General features: G+C 43.5%; 2 protein-coding genes across 2 annotated transcripts; both read right to left on the reverse strand.

Annotated features, from left to right (window-relative positions):
* Nucleotides 1–9,823: 9,823 nt before the first annotated feature.
* Nucleotides 9,824–14,373, reverse strand: LOC306789846 (uncharacterized protein; the record flags this gene model as incomplete). The annotated part of the gene is made up of 5 exons (XM_079285913.1): nt 9,824–11,195; nt 11,359–11,617; nt 11,707–11,788; nt 11,873–11,960; nt 14,077–14,373. The coding sequence occupies 5 exons, from the start codon at nt 14,371–14,373 to the stop codon at nt 9,840–9,842; spliced, it is 2,082 nt and encodes a 693-aa protein (XP_079142039.1). The 3' UTR covers nt 9,824–9,839.
* A 1,210-nt stretch (nt 14,374–15,583) lies between these two features.
* Nucleotides 15,584–19,125, reverse strand: LOC306788703 (uncharacterized protein). Its single transcript, XM_079284307.1, has 5 exons — nt 18,803–19,125; nt 18,315–18,414; nt 18,111–18,213; nt 17,766–18,024; nt 15,584–17,189 (listed from the first exon to the last, which is right to left on the reverse strand). The coding sequence occupies exons 1-5, from the start codon at nt 19,079–19,081 to the stop codon at nt 16,008–16,010; spliced, it is 1,923 nt and encodes a 640-aa protein (XP_079140433.1). The 5' UTR covers nt 19,082–19,125; the 3' UTR covers nt 15,584–16,007.
* Nucleotides 19,126–19,179: the final 54 nt, after the last annotated feature.

Consider the following 19,179-nt stretch of genomic DNA (forward strand, 5'->3'; position numbering starts at 1 on the left):
ACAGTTTGTAATAAACATTGAAATACAAGTTTACCGAAGTAGTCTTACCGGATTAATTTATATTTCCTTTATTAAATACTGTTCACAAACGAATTAGTAAATAAAATCACTGACCACTTATAAAGTGATCCGCACATACTCTAGTGTACGCCAAATTCCATTCCTTTATATCTCGAGAGATGCGTGACAGCCATTTCTCGCGACGTCGCTTGGATAGCTCCTTCGTGTCATTTCCTTGATGTGTAATGACCGCTGGCAAACGAAAGAATGATTTCTTGTCTATCAGCTCTGCTGCCACAACCAAAGACAGCACAAAAGTTCACCATGATCGATAGGTTATGCGACTCAGCCGTGCATGCCAGTAGCTTTGTGTGTACTCCAACATGGCCGACAGCTAAAACTGTGACGTCACACGAGACCACTCTATTGTCTGTCACTTTGACAGACAATGGGACAGTCCTGACTCCATCCCCCACAGCTCCATCATCCAGCCCCAGACCACCAGGTCCCCCTCCCCCAGCCCAGCAGGGGCCCATGCCTCTGTACCACCCATCACAGTGTGATGGGTGGTACAGGATCCTGTTTGTGGACTTCAGCTCTGCCTTCAACACCATCATCCCGTCTTTGCTGCACGACAAGCTCTCCCAGCTGCACGTGCCCGACTCCACCTGCAAGTGGATCACAGACTTCCTGTCTGACAGGAAGCAGCGCGTGAAGCTGGGAAAGCACATCTCAGCCTCTCGGACCATCAGCACCGGCTCCCCCCAAGGCTGCGTTCTTTCCCCTCTGCTCTTCTCCCTGTACACCAACAGCTGCACCTCCAGTCACCAGTCCGTCAAGCTCCTGAAGTTCGCGGATGACACCACCCTCATTGGACTCATCTCTGCCTGTCTCTCTCTCCCACTCACTCAGTCCATCTAACTGTCTGTCTGCCTGTCTCACACACTCACTCTGTCTCTCTCTCCTCTCTGTGTCTCTCTCTATCTTACAGTCATTCATCTGTCTCCTAACCCTAACCCTCTCTCACCCACCCAGTCCCACCCTTTCAAAATAAAAGCCCCACAAATACAAGATTCAATCCAAGAATATATTAATCTAAAATGCAGAAAAAAGAGAAGTGCTATCTCAATTGAACCTGAATGACACTACCGGTAACATTGGTGTGTATATATTGCGGGCAGTAAAAGCCACACTGTCAAAATTGATTTAGGAATTTTCTAGTTTAACTTTAATGTCTATAGTGTAAAAAAAAAGTTTTTATTTTGTCTGAAAGTTCATTCTTAACCTTCTTGTCTTTCAACCGCATCTCTGGGTCTCAAAAACTAGAAAGTGGATCTTGGCTAAGAATTTGCAGTCTATATCTTGACTTAACTAGCTCTGTTACAGTGGAACAGATGCTGTTTTAAGTGCATTTGATGCCGCTGGGAGCTGTGTGCTGTTTATGCAACACACTCAAGCAAGACATTGCCTGCAAGGGAAAAAGAGACGGAAGACTGGGAGGATGAAACAGAGATTTTTGTGTGTTGTGTAATCCATGCAGTCTATGTCGAAAAAGATATAAGAGATAACCTCTTATTGCACCTGGGTGCATCATAAGGGGACAACGCTTGTGCAGATTAATTAGGTATCTGGAGTGACGATCAACCCACAAACATGTGAAACAAGACAAGTCAGTTTTTTGTGGGCTGCCTAGATCAGAAAGCATGTGAAGCATCATTCATTAGACTATATTGCCTCTGATCGGAGTATCTCCACCCACAGCTTGAGAATTACCTTTGCAAAGGTGCACAATCATTTTCTGGCAAGCCAATCAGAGCAGACAGGGCATTTTCAGAAGGGGCTCTTAAAGAGACAGGCGCTAAATGGAGCGTTTCAGACAGAGGGTGAATGTTTATTCTGACAGACAGTGTGAGAAATATAATGTTGTTGTTTGGAGGTTTTTTGCATTGAAGCATGTTAATCAGGCGGCAACCTCCCATTTTGCTGAGTGAAACCAATGCAGAAGTGTCTTAAAACCTGCATTCTCTCTACTGACCAGCAGGGGGCGAATCCTCCGGTTGCAAAAAGAAGTCAGATTGTATAGAAGTCTTTGGGAAAATGACTCAGTAAACAAGAGTTTATGGTCTCAATCACTAGTTTTAAGTCTTCTTCAATACAGCATGATGTTCATTTCGTAAATTAAAATCGACCATAAAGCAGAGTATGCTTTATCGCAGGTTGCTGTTGCTACCAGAGCCTAGAGATGCTACTGACGTAGAGATACCATCTCTCCGTCAGTCCTCAGCTATCCAAATATGGTAACTTTTGTTTATCGGTTGCAAAAAAACCCCCAACATGTCAAAAGTCGTAATCCAAGATGGTGACGGCGAACTCGAGGCTTTAAAGCGGCAGTCCACAAACCGAGGGATGACATCACGATTGCTACGTCCTTTCTTATATGCAATCTGTGATGTAAACATGTTTTAGGACAAATCCAAAATACAAGTTTGAACCTTAAAATGAGCATGACATGTCCCCTTTAAATTACCGTTTGAAGTTTAATCTTACACTTAAAGCAGCTCTACAGTACAAGTTCATCTGAGTGCAAGTCATTGGAAACGAGTGTTATGCTGACAAGGTCAGGCTGGGACATTTGATAAGCATTTTAAATTATTTATTATTTTTATTTAAATTATTATACACACACCATATATCATTTTATATGATCTGTGAATGGACTTCACAGAGGAGGATGTCCCCTTCGTCCTTGGTTGAATGGCTCTGGAAGCTGATCGAGTCATTGCTAAAGACAACGTAATGTGCCTGCTTGTCTCACATTCCTCTCTCTTGTTCTCCACACAGACGAGCAGCAGCACGTATACATGCCTGCAAGGCCATCACCGTGATTTCACCGCAGGGTTCATCGCGAGGAAACGACCCATGGGACTGGAAAAGGTGTCGTTTGAGAGTAAATAATATTCCAGCCCTTCATATCACTTCTACAAACCTTCAGGACACGGCAAGCGACATTAGGAAGCCATGAAAAAGGGCAATTTTGGCAACAATTATTGCCAACAATATTTTTACCATACATATGAGTGTTCTGCAATTCCCATAATATTACTCACAGGGATATTTTCTAGGAGCAGCCTCAGTCTTACATAATATTGGGAGCATTAGTTCGGAGCAGTAACATGCCCTCATATCCAAATACTGTGGACCTGTATTATGAGAATAAGAATGAAACCGTAGCAGCAGCACTAGCAGTTAGCATGCACAACATGCATTCGACTCCATTGAGATGGAAAGATAACGGCGCTACTTTCTTTTATTCTGTTCTACTATTATCTGTACTCAGTGGAGGTATTTAGCCTGACAACCCCTTCTTTGAAAGCGATTGATATTTTATACATATTCATGATTCCCATGGTGTATCCTTCTCATGACCTTGCAATCACTGACACATCTGCATCGGGTATGGTCTCACACACACACACACACACACACGGGCCATTGATCTGAATAACATGTGCAGCCCAGAGCATTGGAGCCATCAAATGTATCGTTCTTCAGTCAAATCCAATTACTTCTTGTGTGGCTTTGACCACATGAGAAGGACGGTGAGCAGAGATGGACGGATAAAATAATTATATCCAGAGAGAGATAATTGATCAGAATATGTTGCAAAGGGAAAACTGGAAATGTGTAGATCAAAGGGGATACGGACCATTATACAAAGAACAAGGAAAGAAAGAAAGACAGTGTCTCAGGACTAATACCGGCCTGTACAGTTTCAGTGCTGTAAAGTTGATCAGAGCACCACTCAAATTGAAATTTTGTAATGTGGCACAGATACATGGCAGCAAAAGGGAATTCAGGAAGATAGAGAGGGCAAAGGGGGTTGACAAAGATATAGAGTATAGCCAAGGCTACAAAAGAAAAACATGACACCACTTCTGTGGCCAGCAGATTGTTGTGTTGCCTGCCTGTTTTGATCATTTGAGGTCAATGGAAACCAGTGAATGCAGTGGCCCCAGTAGTGCAGTGCAGCGTGCCAAGAAACTGTAGCTGACTAGGAGGGCAAGGTTGAGCTCCTCTGAACAGCATTTCAACCAACATAGAAAAACGTTTCCATCAATCGGAAAAAACAACAACTTTTGACTGTCAAGGATGGGATTTAAATGGACCAGCAAGGACCAGCAAGTTTGCAGATAAACAGTAGGTTATTGTGGCTGTAATTATTACTGAGGTGGGGGTAAAAAAAATAAGTAAAATCACAAAATCAAATAAAATCACTCCGCCTCCCCGAGAGAAATAAAACCATATTACCAGCTCTGTGAGGCTGTAATAAGACAAAGTGATGCCTTAACCTACATGCTGATGTCAGCATGCTAACATGCGCTTACTGACAGTGGAGTGCTGCAGGAATAAATTCTAAATAAAAAAACAGGAAATTAGTTAGCATTTTTCACTATGATGTAAAAATCATAAAATTGGTGTTCAATTGTAAAGATTATCTTGCTGAACAAAACCTGCACGTATCATAACCAAAGGGAAAGCAGTGCGGTGCTGACCTTCGGGGTTGGCCGACAGAATAATGCCGTCCCTGCAGCATTGAGCACTCGATAACATGCCGATGGCAGGTATGATGTTTACAATGTTCACCTTATTAATTTAGCATGATAGCATGTTAACATTTGCTAATTAGCACTAAACACAAAGTCCAGCTGAGGCTGATGGGATGTCATAAGGTTTTTATTCATAAACTGAAATATAAGATAATTTCGACCTGATAATTGTGGCAGTCTGTCACACTCATCCTCCAGGGAACGTGAGTGTCTGAAACTAATTTAACGGCGATCCATTCAATAGCTGATATTTCAGCCTGGACCAAAGTGGCGGACCGAGACACTTACCATCCTCGAGTCATGTCGCTTCCATGGCTGAAACACACAAATGAGCAAGTGACAGTACGCAGTTTCAACCACAATTGCACATAGAGGACTGACAGTGTGTCTGTGATGTAAATTGGTCCTGGAGGGACGTATTAATCTGCTGCGAGGCGGTTGTGTGGAAATGTAACACGCCTGTGTGTAGATTTGGAGGAACACAGTAGCCTTGTAGAGATAACTGTCTCTGTCTCAGGCCGGCAGTGTCACAGCCACTTGGGGGTTTCTGTCACCTCTGATTTTCCTCAGACTGCCTTTCTGCACGCGTGTACTTGTGAGTAGCGATTAACATTTAAGGGGTTGATTCCATTTTTTGATCCAAATGGCTCAGGAATGGGAGGGGAACAGGAAGCAGATGTCAGGCCTTGCAAATATCAACAACTCTCTCTCTCTCTTCATGTCTGTCTTCCCATCGAGGCAAGTCTCCCTCCGGTGGGAATACAGTGTTTAGCTCCCAACTTGTCACATTTTGTAGCTCTCCAAACTGTGCAAACAAAAAAGGTGTGTTGGGGGGGGGGGCAACATGAGCAAGTAACAGCAAATCTTTTAACAATCTGACACACTTAATAATATTAATATGACAAGGAAAATGTGGTTTACATGACAGATATCTCATCAGTTTGGCCATCATTATACATGAGTTATAACTGAAATGACTTGCTTCTGCTTCACTTGTAGTCAGAGCGCATTAGTATGCGAGCCACCGAGTGCAAACTCAGAGTTTTTATATTATGAATATTTCCATTGCTGGATTTCTTTATCGGCTAGTGTCTGAGGGTTGTATCCCTGCTGAGGACAGCAACAGAATGCCGAATGATTGCAATATGCTGGAGATCCTGTATGTTGATATTATCTGTCAGGTATAATTCCTTTTACACCGGAAACTATGGTCGACTGAGAAAAAATCCACTGCTCAGCCGTCCGTATGAACTTTAAAAGATGCAGCTTAAAAGTTAAAACGGCACTTTGTCTGATGAAATCTCCCAATTACAGTTACAAATCTTAAAATTCCTGTGAAGTGAATGGATTAGATAGCCCATGAAATTAGCACGAAACAACAAGAGCTGACTGTTGCAAGGCTGTCAATTCCTCTTGCTACACAGCTCGTGTTTATTCAGGGTGCTCTAAGTGGAACTTCATTGAATGGCGGGGGAGCTGAATAAACATTTACAGATATGCATCTCTGCTGTTAGCGATAAGGTTGAAGATCAGACGCTCTCGCTTTCACATGTGGATTTATATTCAGAACTGACAACAGTATGGATTTCTCAGCCTCTCTCCCATCAAATATACGCTCGGCTCTGACTAAGATCTAACACATCTCCCAACTCAGGGAGGAAACTCGCAGACATCCTTGACACACTACTCAGTCCCTGCTGTTGTGGATTGACGATGCCGCACTGTGACAGAGAGAGAGAGAGCAAACTAATACTTGCCATTCAACCAGGCTGGATAGCAGGAGACAAGAGATTGCACAGTTGACAGAGGTAATTCTGCACAGATAGGGGTTGCAAGATGAGGTGGTTTAGGATAAATAACAGAATACAAATGCTGCGTGATTGATAAATGCTCTATGACAGCATTCCGTCTTGCGGTGGGAAAAGATGCCATTCTAAATCAATGGATGACATTAACTACAGCAGTGACACTTTGCAGAGGGAGATGGTTTACAGAGGAACAGCTTTGCAAACACTTTTTACAGTGGCAGGTGGATCATCTTCTGAAATGTATTTATTTGCATTCTTGCCGAGAGATACACCGCTCTCATGTACGTGAAATATGAAGCAACAGCTGGTTAGCTTAGCTTAGCATGAAGACTGGAAACAGGGGGAAACAGCAAGCATGGCTCCGTCCAAAATACAGTATGCCCACAGAGCACCTCTGTTTTATCAAACGATTCCTTTAATGCGAGGGTTATCCACCTGAACTGTTTAAGAATTCCATGGTAGGAAAAATAATGTGCTGTTGTTTTTCTATACAGGTTTTTGCAAAGATATTAAACATATAACATAAACATATAACTATAATCCTCCCAACCAGCACCTTCAGAGGTGCTGGTTGGGAGGATTTTGTCACCTTTGGACAGCTTGCTGTTTCACCCTGTTTCAAGATGATAAGCTAAGCTAACCTGCTGCTGGCTGTACTTTCATATTTAATGTACAGATATTAATCTTTGAGAAGGGTGTCACTTCAGAAAAAGCCCAAAAGGAATGAAGACAATATTCCACTTTATTGTAGATCAGTTTTGAAGGAGTCAAAAAGTGTATGACCAAACCAAACACAGAGACTCCTGAAAACGAATCGTGGATATTAAAATACAGAGAGCAGAAGACAGAAAAGGGCAACAGTACAAAGGCCGAGTGAATTTCAACAAACAGCCAAGCAGTGCTGTGAGAAAATGTCATTTTCGCCCCGGTGGATTCCTATCTGTTGGGCTTCTGACATTCGGCGGGCATTTGAGCTCCCGTGTGGGAAACCTATTTTCTAAATGTGATTTCTTAAGAAAATACAGACACCACAAAATAAGTTAGAGTGGCTCTAGCTGCTTGTGGATATACTCCTTACTCTCTCATGTTATTTTACCGTTCTTCTTTCCACTGACGTTCCCGTCTCTCTGACTCACACTGTGGGAGAAATGAACACGGGGTGATATTATGGTGCCAAATGAATATTATCCTCACACTGATGGCGCCACAACAGTTATTTTCCTCCACGATGCACTCTTAACAACTCAAGTCTTCTTAAAAGCATCAATCTAATCTTCTGTCAACAGCGAGCAGCTCAGATTATCTAACTGACATCTCGAAAAGACCAGCTTGAAATCATCAGAGGCACAGAGGGAGAGTTATGCCAGTGGAAAGAGGAGGGAAACAATCTGTATACAGCCATGACCTAATAAAAAACAAATAGAAAGAAGTAGAAGAAATAGCTGCCTTTGTGACGTTAGTGAACAACGTGGATTTTGCAAGCCTCAGCAGCTGGCTCTGACGCCTTAGCTCTTATTTAACAGGTACTCTTTGTGGGTTGCTTTAGGATACCCACGGAGTATAAATGGAGAGGGAGAGATGCTGCACTAAAAACCTGCTTATCTCCCGGGAGAATACACTGGTCCCCAGGCAAGAGAGAGAGAGAGAGAGAGAGAGAGAGAGAGAGAGAGAGAGATGTGAAAAAAGGGAGACTAGAGAGAAAGCACATGCCTGACTTGTTCAACAGGCCGGTTCAGACACTGCAGCAGAAATCACATGTTGGAGAGATGGCCGTGGTCTCACTGATTGTTTTGCAGAATGAGGCACAAGCGGCACAAGCAGGACATCTAGTGGTTTGTCTGTTTATATGTATCGGTATCAATGATGCTGTCACAAAGGACCTTTGATTGAATGTCATTAATAAAGATTCCTGAATACCGTATGAATCTAAAAATGTATGTAACCACCTGGATAAGCCATGTTTGTATATGTGATGATGTCAGAGGCCTGATGGCGTCTTTCTTTTATTAAACTGTGCTGAAAAGAAAATGGAAAAATAACCCGAAACATTTAAATAAATAAAAAATCGAAATAAAACTATGCACACTGAACCAATTACTGCTTTTATCAGTTACAAGCAATCTGTGTTTTAAACCTCTGAGATGGAAAAATGTGTGATCAGATAAAATAATTTTACAAGATGAAATTAGTCTTAAATTTCCCAATACATGACAAAGTGACAAGACCAAACAGGGGGGTTCGCTTTGTATTTAGTCTTTTGACAAGCTGAACGGTATTTTTGCCATTAAGGGCTTGTTGTGTATTCACACTGAGCTTTCAATAAAGTACATCAAGTATCTGATTCACACAACTTCTTAGAGGCTTTTAAAAAGTTACCTCTTGTGCTCAAATCCTCATTTTTTTCCCCTCTGAAATGTATCAGTACAACCTAAAAGTACCAAGGTGTGTGGCTCATTAAAACTCGACATCCCTTTCATTTCAGTTCTCCAAACATCAGTCGTCATTTGGACGTGCAAACCGTCGGCAGGTCTAATCCATGATGCCGCCTTGAGAGCACGGCTGAATGAGTTTCACCAACACTCCAGAAAGCCTGATGGGCCTTGAAGCTATCTTAAGCACTGGCTCACCACAGAGAGGGAGAGGATAAGCTACTGTATCTCAAATAGCTTCAAGCCTCAGCAAGCTGATCTTCGTAGCGTTTTTTATATATCAATATCAATTTGTAGCTATTGGGATGAACAATACAAAATCCATTTGTATGGTAATTGTTCTTTAACAATTCTGAGGTCAAACTGATAATTATTGAAACTTAGGAGGAGAATCAACATTTCAACATTCTATAACTTACAATCCAAAGTGTTATACGTTTCTATATGTACATGAAGGCTTTGTGTAAAAATAACATGATCATTGAATGAGTCTATGAGAAGAAAATCCATCCATTGCATCTGAATATTTCCCTCCAGACTGACAATTCTCTGACGTTACATAATTATTCTGCTGTACAGTGAATAAAAAGAGATAGAAACCGGCTGTGCCACAGTGCCCTGACTTCAGCATAAACATGCCTTTCATAGCTCAACACTCCCATTATTCTTACTCACTTCCTGACAACGCACCCAATACTCAACAATGAATGACTCATGAGCCTCCGTTACTGCGCAGTAAAAGATAATTTCATTCAGAAAGACGCTTGCCCGTGTGGATGTTTTGTTTCTCATATTCCAAATTGTTTTAATATATATATATATATATATATATATATATATATATATATATATATATATATATATATATATATATATATATATATATATATATATATATATATATATATATATATATATATATATATATACATACACACACACACACTCAAGATCAATATCAATCCAGTTTTTTCTTTTCACACCAAATGAGTTGCTCAGACCACTCGAGTCTTCGCTGGCCTTCCCCTACGTTTCACTGAGCTCTTAGCGCTGCTGGACCTCTTTTTCTTTGCTTCTTCTTCTTCCGGGTCAAAGTCAGTGTCACTGTCATCTATTGGTCTTCCTCTTGATCTCGCTGTGCTCTTCCTCACCGTCTCCTTCTCCTCTTCTTCTTCTTCTTCTGCTGATTCAAAGGACGCGTCGCTCTCCGATTGCTCGTCCTCACTTTCCTCATCGCTGGATCCCGTTTTCCGCGCCTTTGATTTTGCAGTCTCAGCGTTTGAACGCTTGCCTTTTCTGGGCCCAGCCGGAGCCAAGCTGCCTGCTGCGCTTCTCTTCGGCCTTCCTCTCGGCCTACCCGTGTTCCTCTTTCTACTATTCCGCACATCTGTTCGCTCCTTCTGCGCCTCCTCTTCCGCGTCTCGACCTTCTCCTGCACAGTCACGCTCGCAGCCTGTGCCTTTCTTATTCCCGCTGTCCTCAGCGCCGCTCGCCCTTTCATCTATCTCAGCCTTCCTCCGCTTACGTCCGGAGCCCGACGAGTGGCAACGCTGGACGTGACTCTTCAGGCTCACGTTGTGATTGTAGCTTTTGTCACAATGCGGACACTTATAAGGTCTCTCCCCCGTGTGCAGGCGCATGTGGGATTTCAGGTGGCTGGTCTGGTTGAAGCCGCGTTGGCACACTGAACACTGGTACGGTTTCAAACCCGTGTGCACGACAGAGTGCCTCCGAAGATGATGCACGTCTTTAAATTCAATCCCACAAACCCCGCATTTGTACTCCTTCGGGGTTCTGTGATTTGCCAGGTGGATCCTGCGTTTCGTACTGGTGGTGAACGTCTCCGGACAGTCGGGACATTTATACGGATATCTGTTATCCTGATGGGTCTGCTCATGTTTGAGTTTGTCCACCCTGGTTTTGAAGGTGACATAACAGTACTTACAAGGGTGGTCGTAGGTTTCGTCGTGGATCCTGCTGTGATTTTTCAGAGATGTCTCCGTGACGCATCTTTTGCCGCATATGTTGCAGGAGAAGGGCTTTACTTTGTGCTCGCACGTGTGCCGCTTCAGGATGGTGAAAAAGCTTCCGCACTCGGCGCACAGCTCGTTAATTTTGAGGCCGCCCGGGGAGTCAATATCGTCCTCCTCTTCGCCTTCCGTTTTCTCGTCAGACTCCTTCGTGAGCTCTTCGGCCAGCAAGAAATCCTCCGTTGGATTCCATTCCCCATCCGAGCTCACCGCGCCGTCATCGCCTTCCTCTCCTTCATCCGACGGATCGCTTTCTTCATCGCTGAAAGTAACAATCTGGGAGAACGCCGAGCTGCTGGCGTTGTCACCTGTCGACACTTCCTGTGAACAATAATAATAAAACAGCTTGGGTGAAGCTTTTAGAAGTCTACACAGCACACATAATGCAACAGTGTCCTTGTCCTTTGAGGATGAGACGGTTCTGATGATACTACAGTCAGAATGTCTGAATACGTTGTAGCACGTCTGGCTATTGGAGTCCTACCTGTTGGCTCTCTGGAGTCACTTCTTCTACTTCTGTCAGGTGCTGATCCTCATCTGTTGGGACGCCGGCATCGACTTGGCTTTTCCACTGGTTTCTGTAGTCACACTGAAGACACTGCTGGTTCAAGACGATGAGCACCCCACAGGTGACCTTCTCCATCTGCAGTTTACACCCACAGGACGGGCACGTGCGGCGGAACAACTGGAAGAGGCAGCTTTCATTCACAACGTGCTTTCCTTTGATCTGTAGAAGTGCAGCTCTGGAAAATCAGTTAAAATTAAGATTTCAAAAGCCAACCTAATGTCAACTGTCCAGAATAATAAGCATAACTGTAAAAGTGTAACTCACTTCTCCTTGTTCAAATCAATATGCATGGATTTTTGTTGCACCTGGTCAGATCCAAACATGACGGCATCTGAAGCATGTAAACCTATAAATGTAAATATAAAGAACGTTCACCCTCTTCAGATTTAAATACATATACAGTATATACGCAATATGTTGAGGTTCTTACCTCTTAAAGTATGTCTTGAATTTTCAGAGGAAGTTGGACTGTTGAGGTCATCACACTGACAAGCAGCTTCTGTGGTTTCCACAGGCTCCTACACACACCACAAAAGTAGAAGCTCGTAGTTCAACAAAAGCTATAAAACAAGGAATCTCTGTCTGTCTGTGTGTCCTTCACATATCTCGGGAATCGTTCAGCCGATCTACCTCACTCTTGATAGGTGTATTGCTGGGAACCCAAGGACATGCCGTGTCGAATTTGGTACAATTTGGGCACAAATATATGAAGAAACTTCGAAGAAACAAGCGAGCAGCGGCGGGGCTTCGGGGCTCTGCAGACTGAGTCGAGCGCGGCGTCTGCAGCGAGCCGTTTTGACTGCTGTTCACATTTGCAGCTGGATGATGTCACCGGTGTTACTAAATGTGAGCAGCCACACCTTTAGTGGTTCAATGCCCCATGCAATCACCGACTAGCTTGACCTGTCCCCCTTTCTCCAACTACCTTGCCTAACTGTTAAGTCTGCCACTGGCGGTTTTTCCCGTGAACCAGAATGCATTTCGACCGTGTGACTGACCGCAAGGAGCTGCTATACTTGGGTATGTTACACATCTTATGTCATGGCAGGTAAATCGCTGAGGAAGCAGCAGAACCACTCGCCAAGCATTTGGCACTCTCACTCAAACGCAACGTCACTATTTAAAACACGTCTGAACAAACAGGCGCCCTCCTTGTCTGGTCTCGCTCTGACGAGTAGCGCAGTTTTCTTCAAAAGTGTTCTTCACAGATTCAAAGTAAGGGTGAGTGATTGATATACAGACTGTTATTTTGGGGGTGAAGTTAAGAATTCCTTTAAGCTCAAACAAGCAGCATTTAAATCAAGCTGCACAATACACACAAGACGTGGAGTAACACTTGTGAATATTTAAATATATGGCTGTGATTTAGTTAATATAGCCTACATGTTGTGTGACAGAAGGTGGACAGTAAATATGTATTTAATGAAGGACAGTTTACAGGTTAATAGATATGTGAATGAACAAAGGGCAAAGTTACTATAGTTATAACTCCTAATGAGCCTCAGACAAAATTCTGTTAATTATATGGAATAAAGAAGTATAAAATCACCTGGAGTGCAAACATGTTTATCTTCATTATTATACTGAGAAGCAAAGCAAACTCCTTTGTACAGGCTGATTAGATTGACATGTTACATTAGAGCAGGGGTCTCAAACTCCCGGCCCGCCACGTCATTTTATGTGGCCCGCGAATCCGGCAGCAAAAAAAAAAAATTTAAAAAAAGAAGTAAAAATTTTGTTTATTTGTTTTTTTAAAGTTCGACTTGATAATAAAAATATCCCCATAGTCGAAATTATGAGAAAGAAAGTCGAAGTTATGAGATAGAAAGTCATAACTATGATAGAAAGTCATAATTCTCAGATAGAAAGTCATAAAGATGAGATACTTAAACACAGAAGCAGCTCTTTGGCTGGTCACTGTGCACTTGACATGGAAATGTATTGTGAGTGCATTGAAGACTACTTCAAACGTGACTTTAAAACACATGAAATACTTCATGTCGGATTGTGCAAACGCACCCTTGAAAGGGTTTTAAGCATTGAACAAAGTTATTGTAATAACTTGTTTGATATTTGTCTTTGATATTTTCTGTAATAGTTTGATCTTTGATAGAGTCATGTGGGTTTCTTAACCCTAAATTAAAAGGATTTAAGTTATAATAACAGAAATGTGCTTAAATATATTTTTACATTTATATAACTGCATGTACAATATTTTTACACTTGAATAAACAATAATCAAATGCAGAGCCAGTTATTTACCAATATGTTCGGAGTAGTTACATTTACACAGTCTTACATTTACAACCGGCCCTTTGAGGGCGACCGTGATGCTGATGTGGCCCGGAGTGAAAATGAGTTTGAGACCCCTGCATTAGAGTGTCATTCCTTTAATTAAGAAACACTTTATCAACTAAAAAAAGTAATGTTTGTGTACATGTAATAGTGGCTCTCGCACTATGATTGATCCCTTATTATACACTTATTGACTCAGATTTAGAGCCACTAAAGCAGCTTTTGTAAATGAAAACATGGTGCTGTTGGGTCAAAGGGAGAATAAACCAGTCAGCTGGATTTGGTGGACATGGACGGGGACAAGTAACAGATGCCACACATCTGTCCACGCAGACTCACCACGTAATGCGGGCTCTCCAGATGTTCGCCGGGCTCTGACTTGACACACACTGACGGGACAGCGTCGGGCTTCAGCTGGACCCCCAGCACGCCAGTCCCCGAGGTCACGTGTTCAAAACAGTCATCAGTAAAGTGCTCATTGCAAACGGTGATGTCGGTCCAGGACGATTCTTTAAGTCGTTGTCCGTTGACTTCGAAAATGAACTGAACCCACTCCAGCCGCCTCTCCGGGTCCTGCGGTAACTTGAAGCGCTGCGCGCCGCGACGCCCCGACTCGCATCCGAGGACGGAGCACATCCTGCAGACACGTGCTGTCCCTGCAGCTCGCAACGTGGTGCGGACTGCTTTGTTTACTGCAAGAGAACTGGAAGGTTCTGAGTCGACGTCAACAACAGTGACAGCTAACGGCTAGCCATTTAGCGAGGGGCTGTGGCGGTAATGGAATGGGCGGGGCTAGGCGGCCGGGGTGGCGTGGTTTGATACACGGCGTATCCCGGTTTTATGGGATCAGACAGCTGTAGTCAGGGGAAAGTTAAGAGGAACTTTATTTAGATCGCTGGGAGACCCCGTGTTACACATTTTAGGGGAAGCCGTGACGCTTTCAAATCTGTGAAACCTTTATTTGATTTGTAAAAATGGAGGAGGAGATTTCACTGCTTTTACCACATTAGACCACATTGGCTCTTTCAAAAGACACCATACTTAAAACTGTGCAACACTGGACAAGATAATCCCAAATAAACCAGATTCTTTAAAACACCGCTCCGTCTGTGAGATGTGTCTTTAGTCTCTGTGGGATAAAATAATGTTAGTTTTAATCTGGCCCTGGTCCAATGTGGTCCATTTCTATTTTTGCACTTTCATAAAGAGAGTAAAGTATCATATATTTGCAGGTTGGTTTAGGACAGCATTACCTAAAGTGTTTTACACGTTTTCACATCAAATCGGTGCAAAACAGATAATCGGTCGTTCAGCAATGTAAACTTAAAAAACTAACTTTTCCTCAACTTTCACAATGTATCGGAAGTTCACCCCCATGTGAGCAACTTGTAAACACAACATTCAAAGTCGGCCCCTCCTTCCATGTTTATCTTAAACTAATTATCACACATCTGTCCATCAGAGGACAGGACAACTCCTCGTCGCTCCTCATCCTCATCTTCATCCTCAGTGCGCGTCACTCTGGTTTTGGAACGAGCTTTGATATAGCGCTTGGTCTTTCGCTTTGCGCGATATCTGCGTCTTTTTCTGCGCTGTGTCCGCCATTTCCGTAGCGTCCTCTCCAGCGTGAGCGACTGATATGCAGAACCGGGACCACACCAGCAGATGGCGCTGTTGAACTCAGAACAATGATCGCCACAAGTTCAATTAAAGGGTCAGTTCACACCAATTACAAACACGTTTCCACATTTCACCCTCGTGGTATTTAACCATGCAGATGATTTTCTTCACATTGGCTTCGTATTCAGTACATAACATTATTATGAATCAGAATCAGAACCGTTTATTGACAATGTATGTAACATACAAGGAATTTGTCATGGGAGGTGGTGCACAACATTAGACAATCAACAACAATCAACAGTGCAAGGAATAGAAACATATTAAACATATGAAACATTGTCCCACTTTAATCTATTCACACATTTTGAACAGGACTCAGAAGTATCTTGAAATCAAAGTGGCACTACCTCTTAAAAAAGTGAAAAGCAACAAAGTCTGAAAAGAACTGATCCTAAGATGTCATGTTTAGTTCCTCATAATACTTAAATTGTTAAAATATATCATAGAAAACATACCACTTCTGCAGGACACTATAAATGGCATTTATCTACTTTTTTAATGTTCAGTGTCTTCTACTTGATTCTTTCCTGGTCGTCCCTGAGCTGTTACCACGGTTCTGGCTGCTCTCTCTCTTTCTTTTTTCTGGGTCAAACTGCGGGTGCACCATCAGAATGTTTTTCCCTTTCTTCTTGATCTGCTTGCGCTGGATGCGACTTCCTCACTATTCTCCTCTTCCTGCTCTGTCGGGTCAGAGGACACGCCCCTTTGGGTCGGGTCGGCTCGCCCTCCGTTGCTCCGTCGCTGCGGCGTGTTCTCTTTGACTTGTGCTCTCGAGCTCCGGCAGTCTTACTCTTTGAACGCCGGCCTCGCTTTCCCCCCAAGCCGCCTTCTGAACTTCTCTTCGGCCTTCCTATGGGTCTACCTGTGCTCCTCCTCTTACGTTTTGGCAGAGCTTTTCTCTCTTCTTTAACGCCAAGCCCACCGTCTGTGCCGCTGTTGTTCTCCTGCGCGTCACTCGCAGTTTTGTTTCTTCTACCCTTCTTCCGCTCTCCTCCAGAGCCCGACGGGTGACTCTGGACGTGATTCTTCAGGCTCACGTTGTGATTGAAGCTTTTGTCACACTGCGGACACTTATACGGTCTCTCCCCCGTGTGCAGGCGCATGTGGGATTTCAGGTGGCCGGCCTGCTTGAAGCCGCGTTGGCACTCTGAACACTTGAACAGCTTCTCTCCCGTGTGCACGGACAAGTGCCTCTGGAGATAACCTCGTTGAGGAAAGTCAATCCCGCAGATGGGACATTTTAGCTGTTGGGGGCCTCTGTGATCCTCCAGGTGGATTCTGCGCTCCTTATATGTGGCGAAAGTCTCTGGACAGTCGGGACATTTATAGGGTTTTCCTTGAATCACGTGGATGTGCTCGTGGGTGATCTTGTCCACCTTTGTTTTTAACGTAGCGTGACAGTATTTGCACTGGTACTTGTAGTTCTCGTCGTGGATTCTGCTGTGAGCTCTAAGGGCTCTCTCGCTGACGCATCTCTTCCCGCAATTGTTGCAAGAGTAGGGTTTAATCTTGTGCTCGCATGTGTGAGGCCTCTGTTTGTTGAACAGCACCCCGCACTCTGTGCAGAGCTGGCTGCGTTTGACAGGAAGTAGAGGATCATCATCAACTTCTTCCTCTTCATTTTCAGTTTCCTCCTCACATTCATCACGAATCTCGCTCACGAGTGCGAGCTCCTCCTCTGGATGCCAATCCTCGTCAGCTGATTCCTCCGTTTCGTCCATCTCAGACATGGCGGTGATACCGCCGCAGTTGTCGTCTGTTGACAACATCTGTGGAAGATTTAATGACACAAATGGGATTGTTTTCAAAGTCCGTACACGATGATTAATACTGCCAAACAAATGCAGGGGTGACTCATCAATTAATTTGGTCCAATTAGTGTAAAATGCCAAGCATCACTGCCCAGAGTCCACAGTGATGTATTAAAATGTCTTGTTTTGTCCAAAACCCAAAGATAATCAGTTTGCAATGACATTTGACAAGGAGAAGCAGCAAAACCTCCCATTTGAGAAGCAGGAAACTGAGAAACAGCTGCATGTTTTCACTGCTCGTTAAATGACTTTTAAAGTTATACTGTCAGATTATCAAAATATATTTATTTTTTTGGTCAATACAATAATTGATTCATCGACTGATCGCTTCAGCTCCACCTGAAGGGCCACCACAAACACTCCACAAAATTACAATAATGTTTATAAATCCAACATATTCAGAATATATCATCATGAAATTGTGACATATTGGTCAGTGTATATTGTGAATGTTTTTAGTGTAAAACCTTCCTTGGATGCACAAACAGACACAGTGTGTTTGGATTGTAGCACGTCTGGCTATTGGAGTCCTACCTGTTGGCTCTCTGGAGTCACTTCTTCTACTTGTGTCAGGTGTTGATCTTCAGCTGTTGGGACGCTGGCATGTACTTGGCTTTTCCACTGGTTTCTATAGTCACACTGAAGACACTGCTGGCTCAGGATCATGAGCAACCCAAAGGTGACCTTCTCCATCTTCACCTTAGAGCCACAGGACGGGCACTTGAGGCTGAACAACTGGAGGAGACGCTTTTCATTCACGACGTACTTCCCTTTCATCCGCAGGAGTGCAGCTCTGAAACACGAGTTTCGTTAAAATAGTGAGATGCAGCTTTTGAAAAGCTGAACCTGGTGTGGTACAATCGTTAAAGATGTGCTTACTTTTCCCTGATCATATCGAGGTTCACGATGTTTTGTAGCATCTGACCATACTCAGACATGAAAGTGTCTGGAGCATCACTTGGCGCTGGGCTTTCTTTGGCAGCTGCAAATTCAATTTAACATTTATTATTCACATGAAAACACGACATTGGAATGAACACTCGCTCTATTTTTATTAACACATAAACATGTCAAGTTCCTCACTTGTTGAAGGCGGCCCTGATTCATCACAACAGGAGGATGGATTATCACATCTCTTCACTTCATCGTACTGAGAAGAAACCTCTGTGGTTTCTTCAGGCTCCTACACAAGGTAACAGAGGTAAACGCTTGTAGTTGTAGCAAAGACTGTCTGTGTGTTGTTGTAGTAACAACATTTACCAACTGCGTTTGATATTTTGTACTATGTGTTCTGTGGCTCTGGCCTACTTTCTAATGGTTCATTTTAATCATGTATTAATTGAATAAGCAATTAAAACCACTTTGTGAATAAAAACAGTGCGCTACAGTGAGAGTTGACTCCGCCCTCTCAGCCAGATGTGTTTATCAAAACAAACCAGAGAATATAATGGTGTCAACATCAGTCAGTGGCTTTTGATTGATGTGCTGTGTAAGTAAGGTGTAACTTGTGTATTTCTGTGTACTAATGTATGCTGTCGAAGCAGAATCATCAGATATTCTAGGCGCCTCACCTGGCACGGCTCAGGTTGGTCTGGCTCTGACTTGACGCACAGTGACGGGACTGCGCTGGACTTCAGCTGCACCGTGCCAGCGCCAGTGCGGCTTATAAAACTATCAACTTTGAAATGGTGTCTGCAAACGGTGATATCAGTCCAGGACGATTCTTTGAGTCGTTGCCCGTTGACTTCAAGAAGGAACTGAACCCACTCGAGTCTCCTCTCCGGGTCTTCCGGTAACTTGAATCGTTGCGCACCGTGGCGCTCCGAGTCACATCCGAGCACGGAGCACATCCTGTTCTGTCCTCCAGCTTTAAACGTGGCCGGCCGGCTTCATGTTTGCGGGGACTGGAAGACAGAGCTCGGTGTGGACTCCCGTCTCAACGTGCCAA

This window comes from Melanostigma gelatinosum, assembly GCF_949748355.1.
Source record: "Melanostigma gelatinosum genome assembly, chromosome: 15".
In the NCBI taxonomy this organism is placed as follows: domain Eukaryota; kingdom Metazoa; phylum Chordata; class Actinopteri; order Perciformes; family Zoarcidae; genus Melanostigma; species Melanostigma gelatinosum.

Bases quoted from the DNA above. Each gene is read 5' to 3' on its own strand.
- LOC306788703 (XM_079284307.1), bottom strand. From the start codon at position 19,081: ATGTGCTCCGTGCTCGGATGTGACTCGGAGCGCCACGGTGCGCAACGA. The intron at 18,214-18,314 runs GTGAGGAACTTG...TTGAATTTGCAG, and splicing joins ATCAGGGCCGCCTTCAACAA to CTGCCAAAGAAAGCCCAGCG. The intron at 18,025-18,110 runs GTAAGCACATCT...CTCGTGTTTCAG, and splicing joins CTCGATATGATCAGGGAAAA to AGCTGCACTCCTGCGGATGA.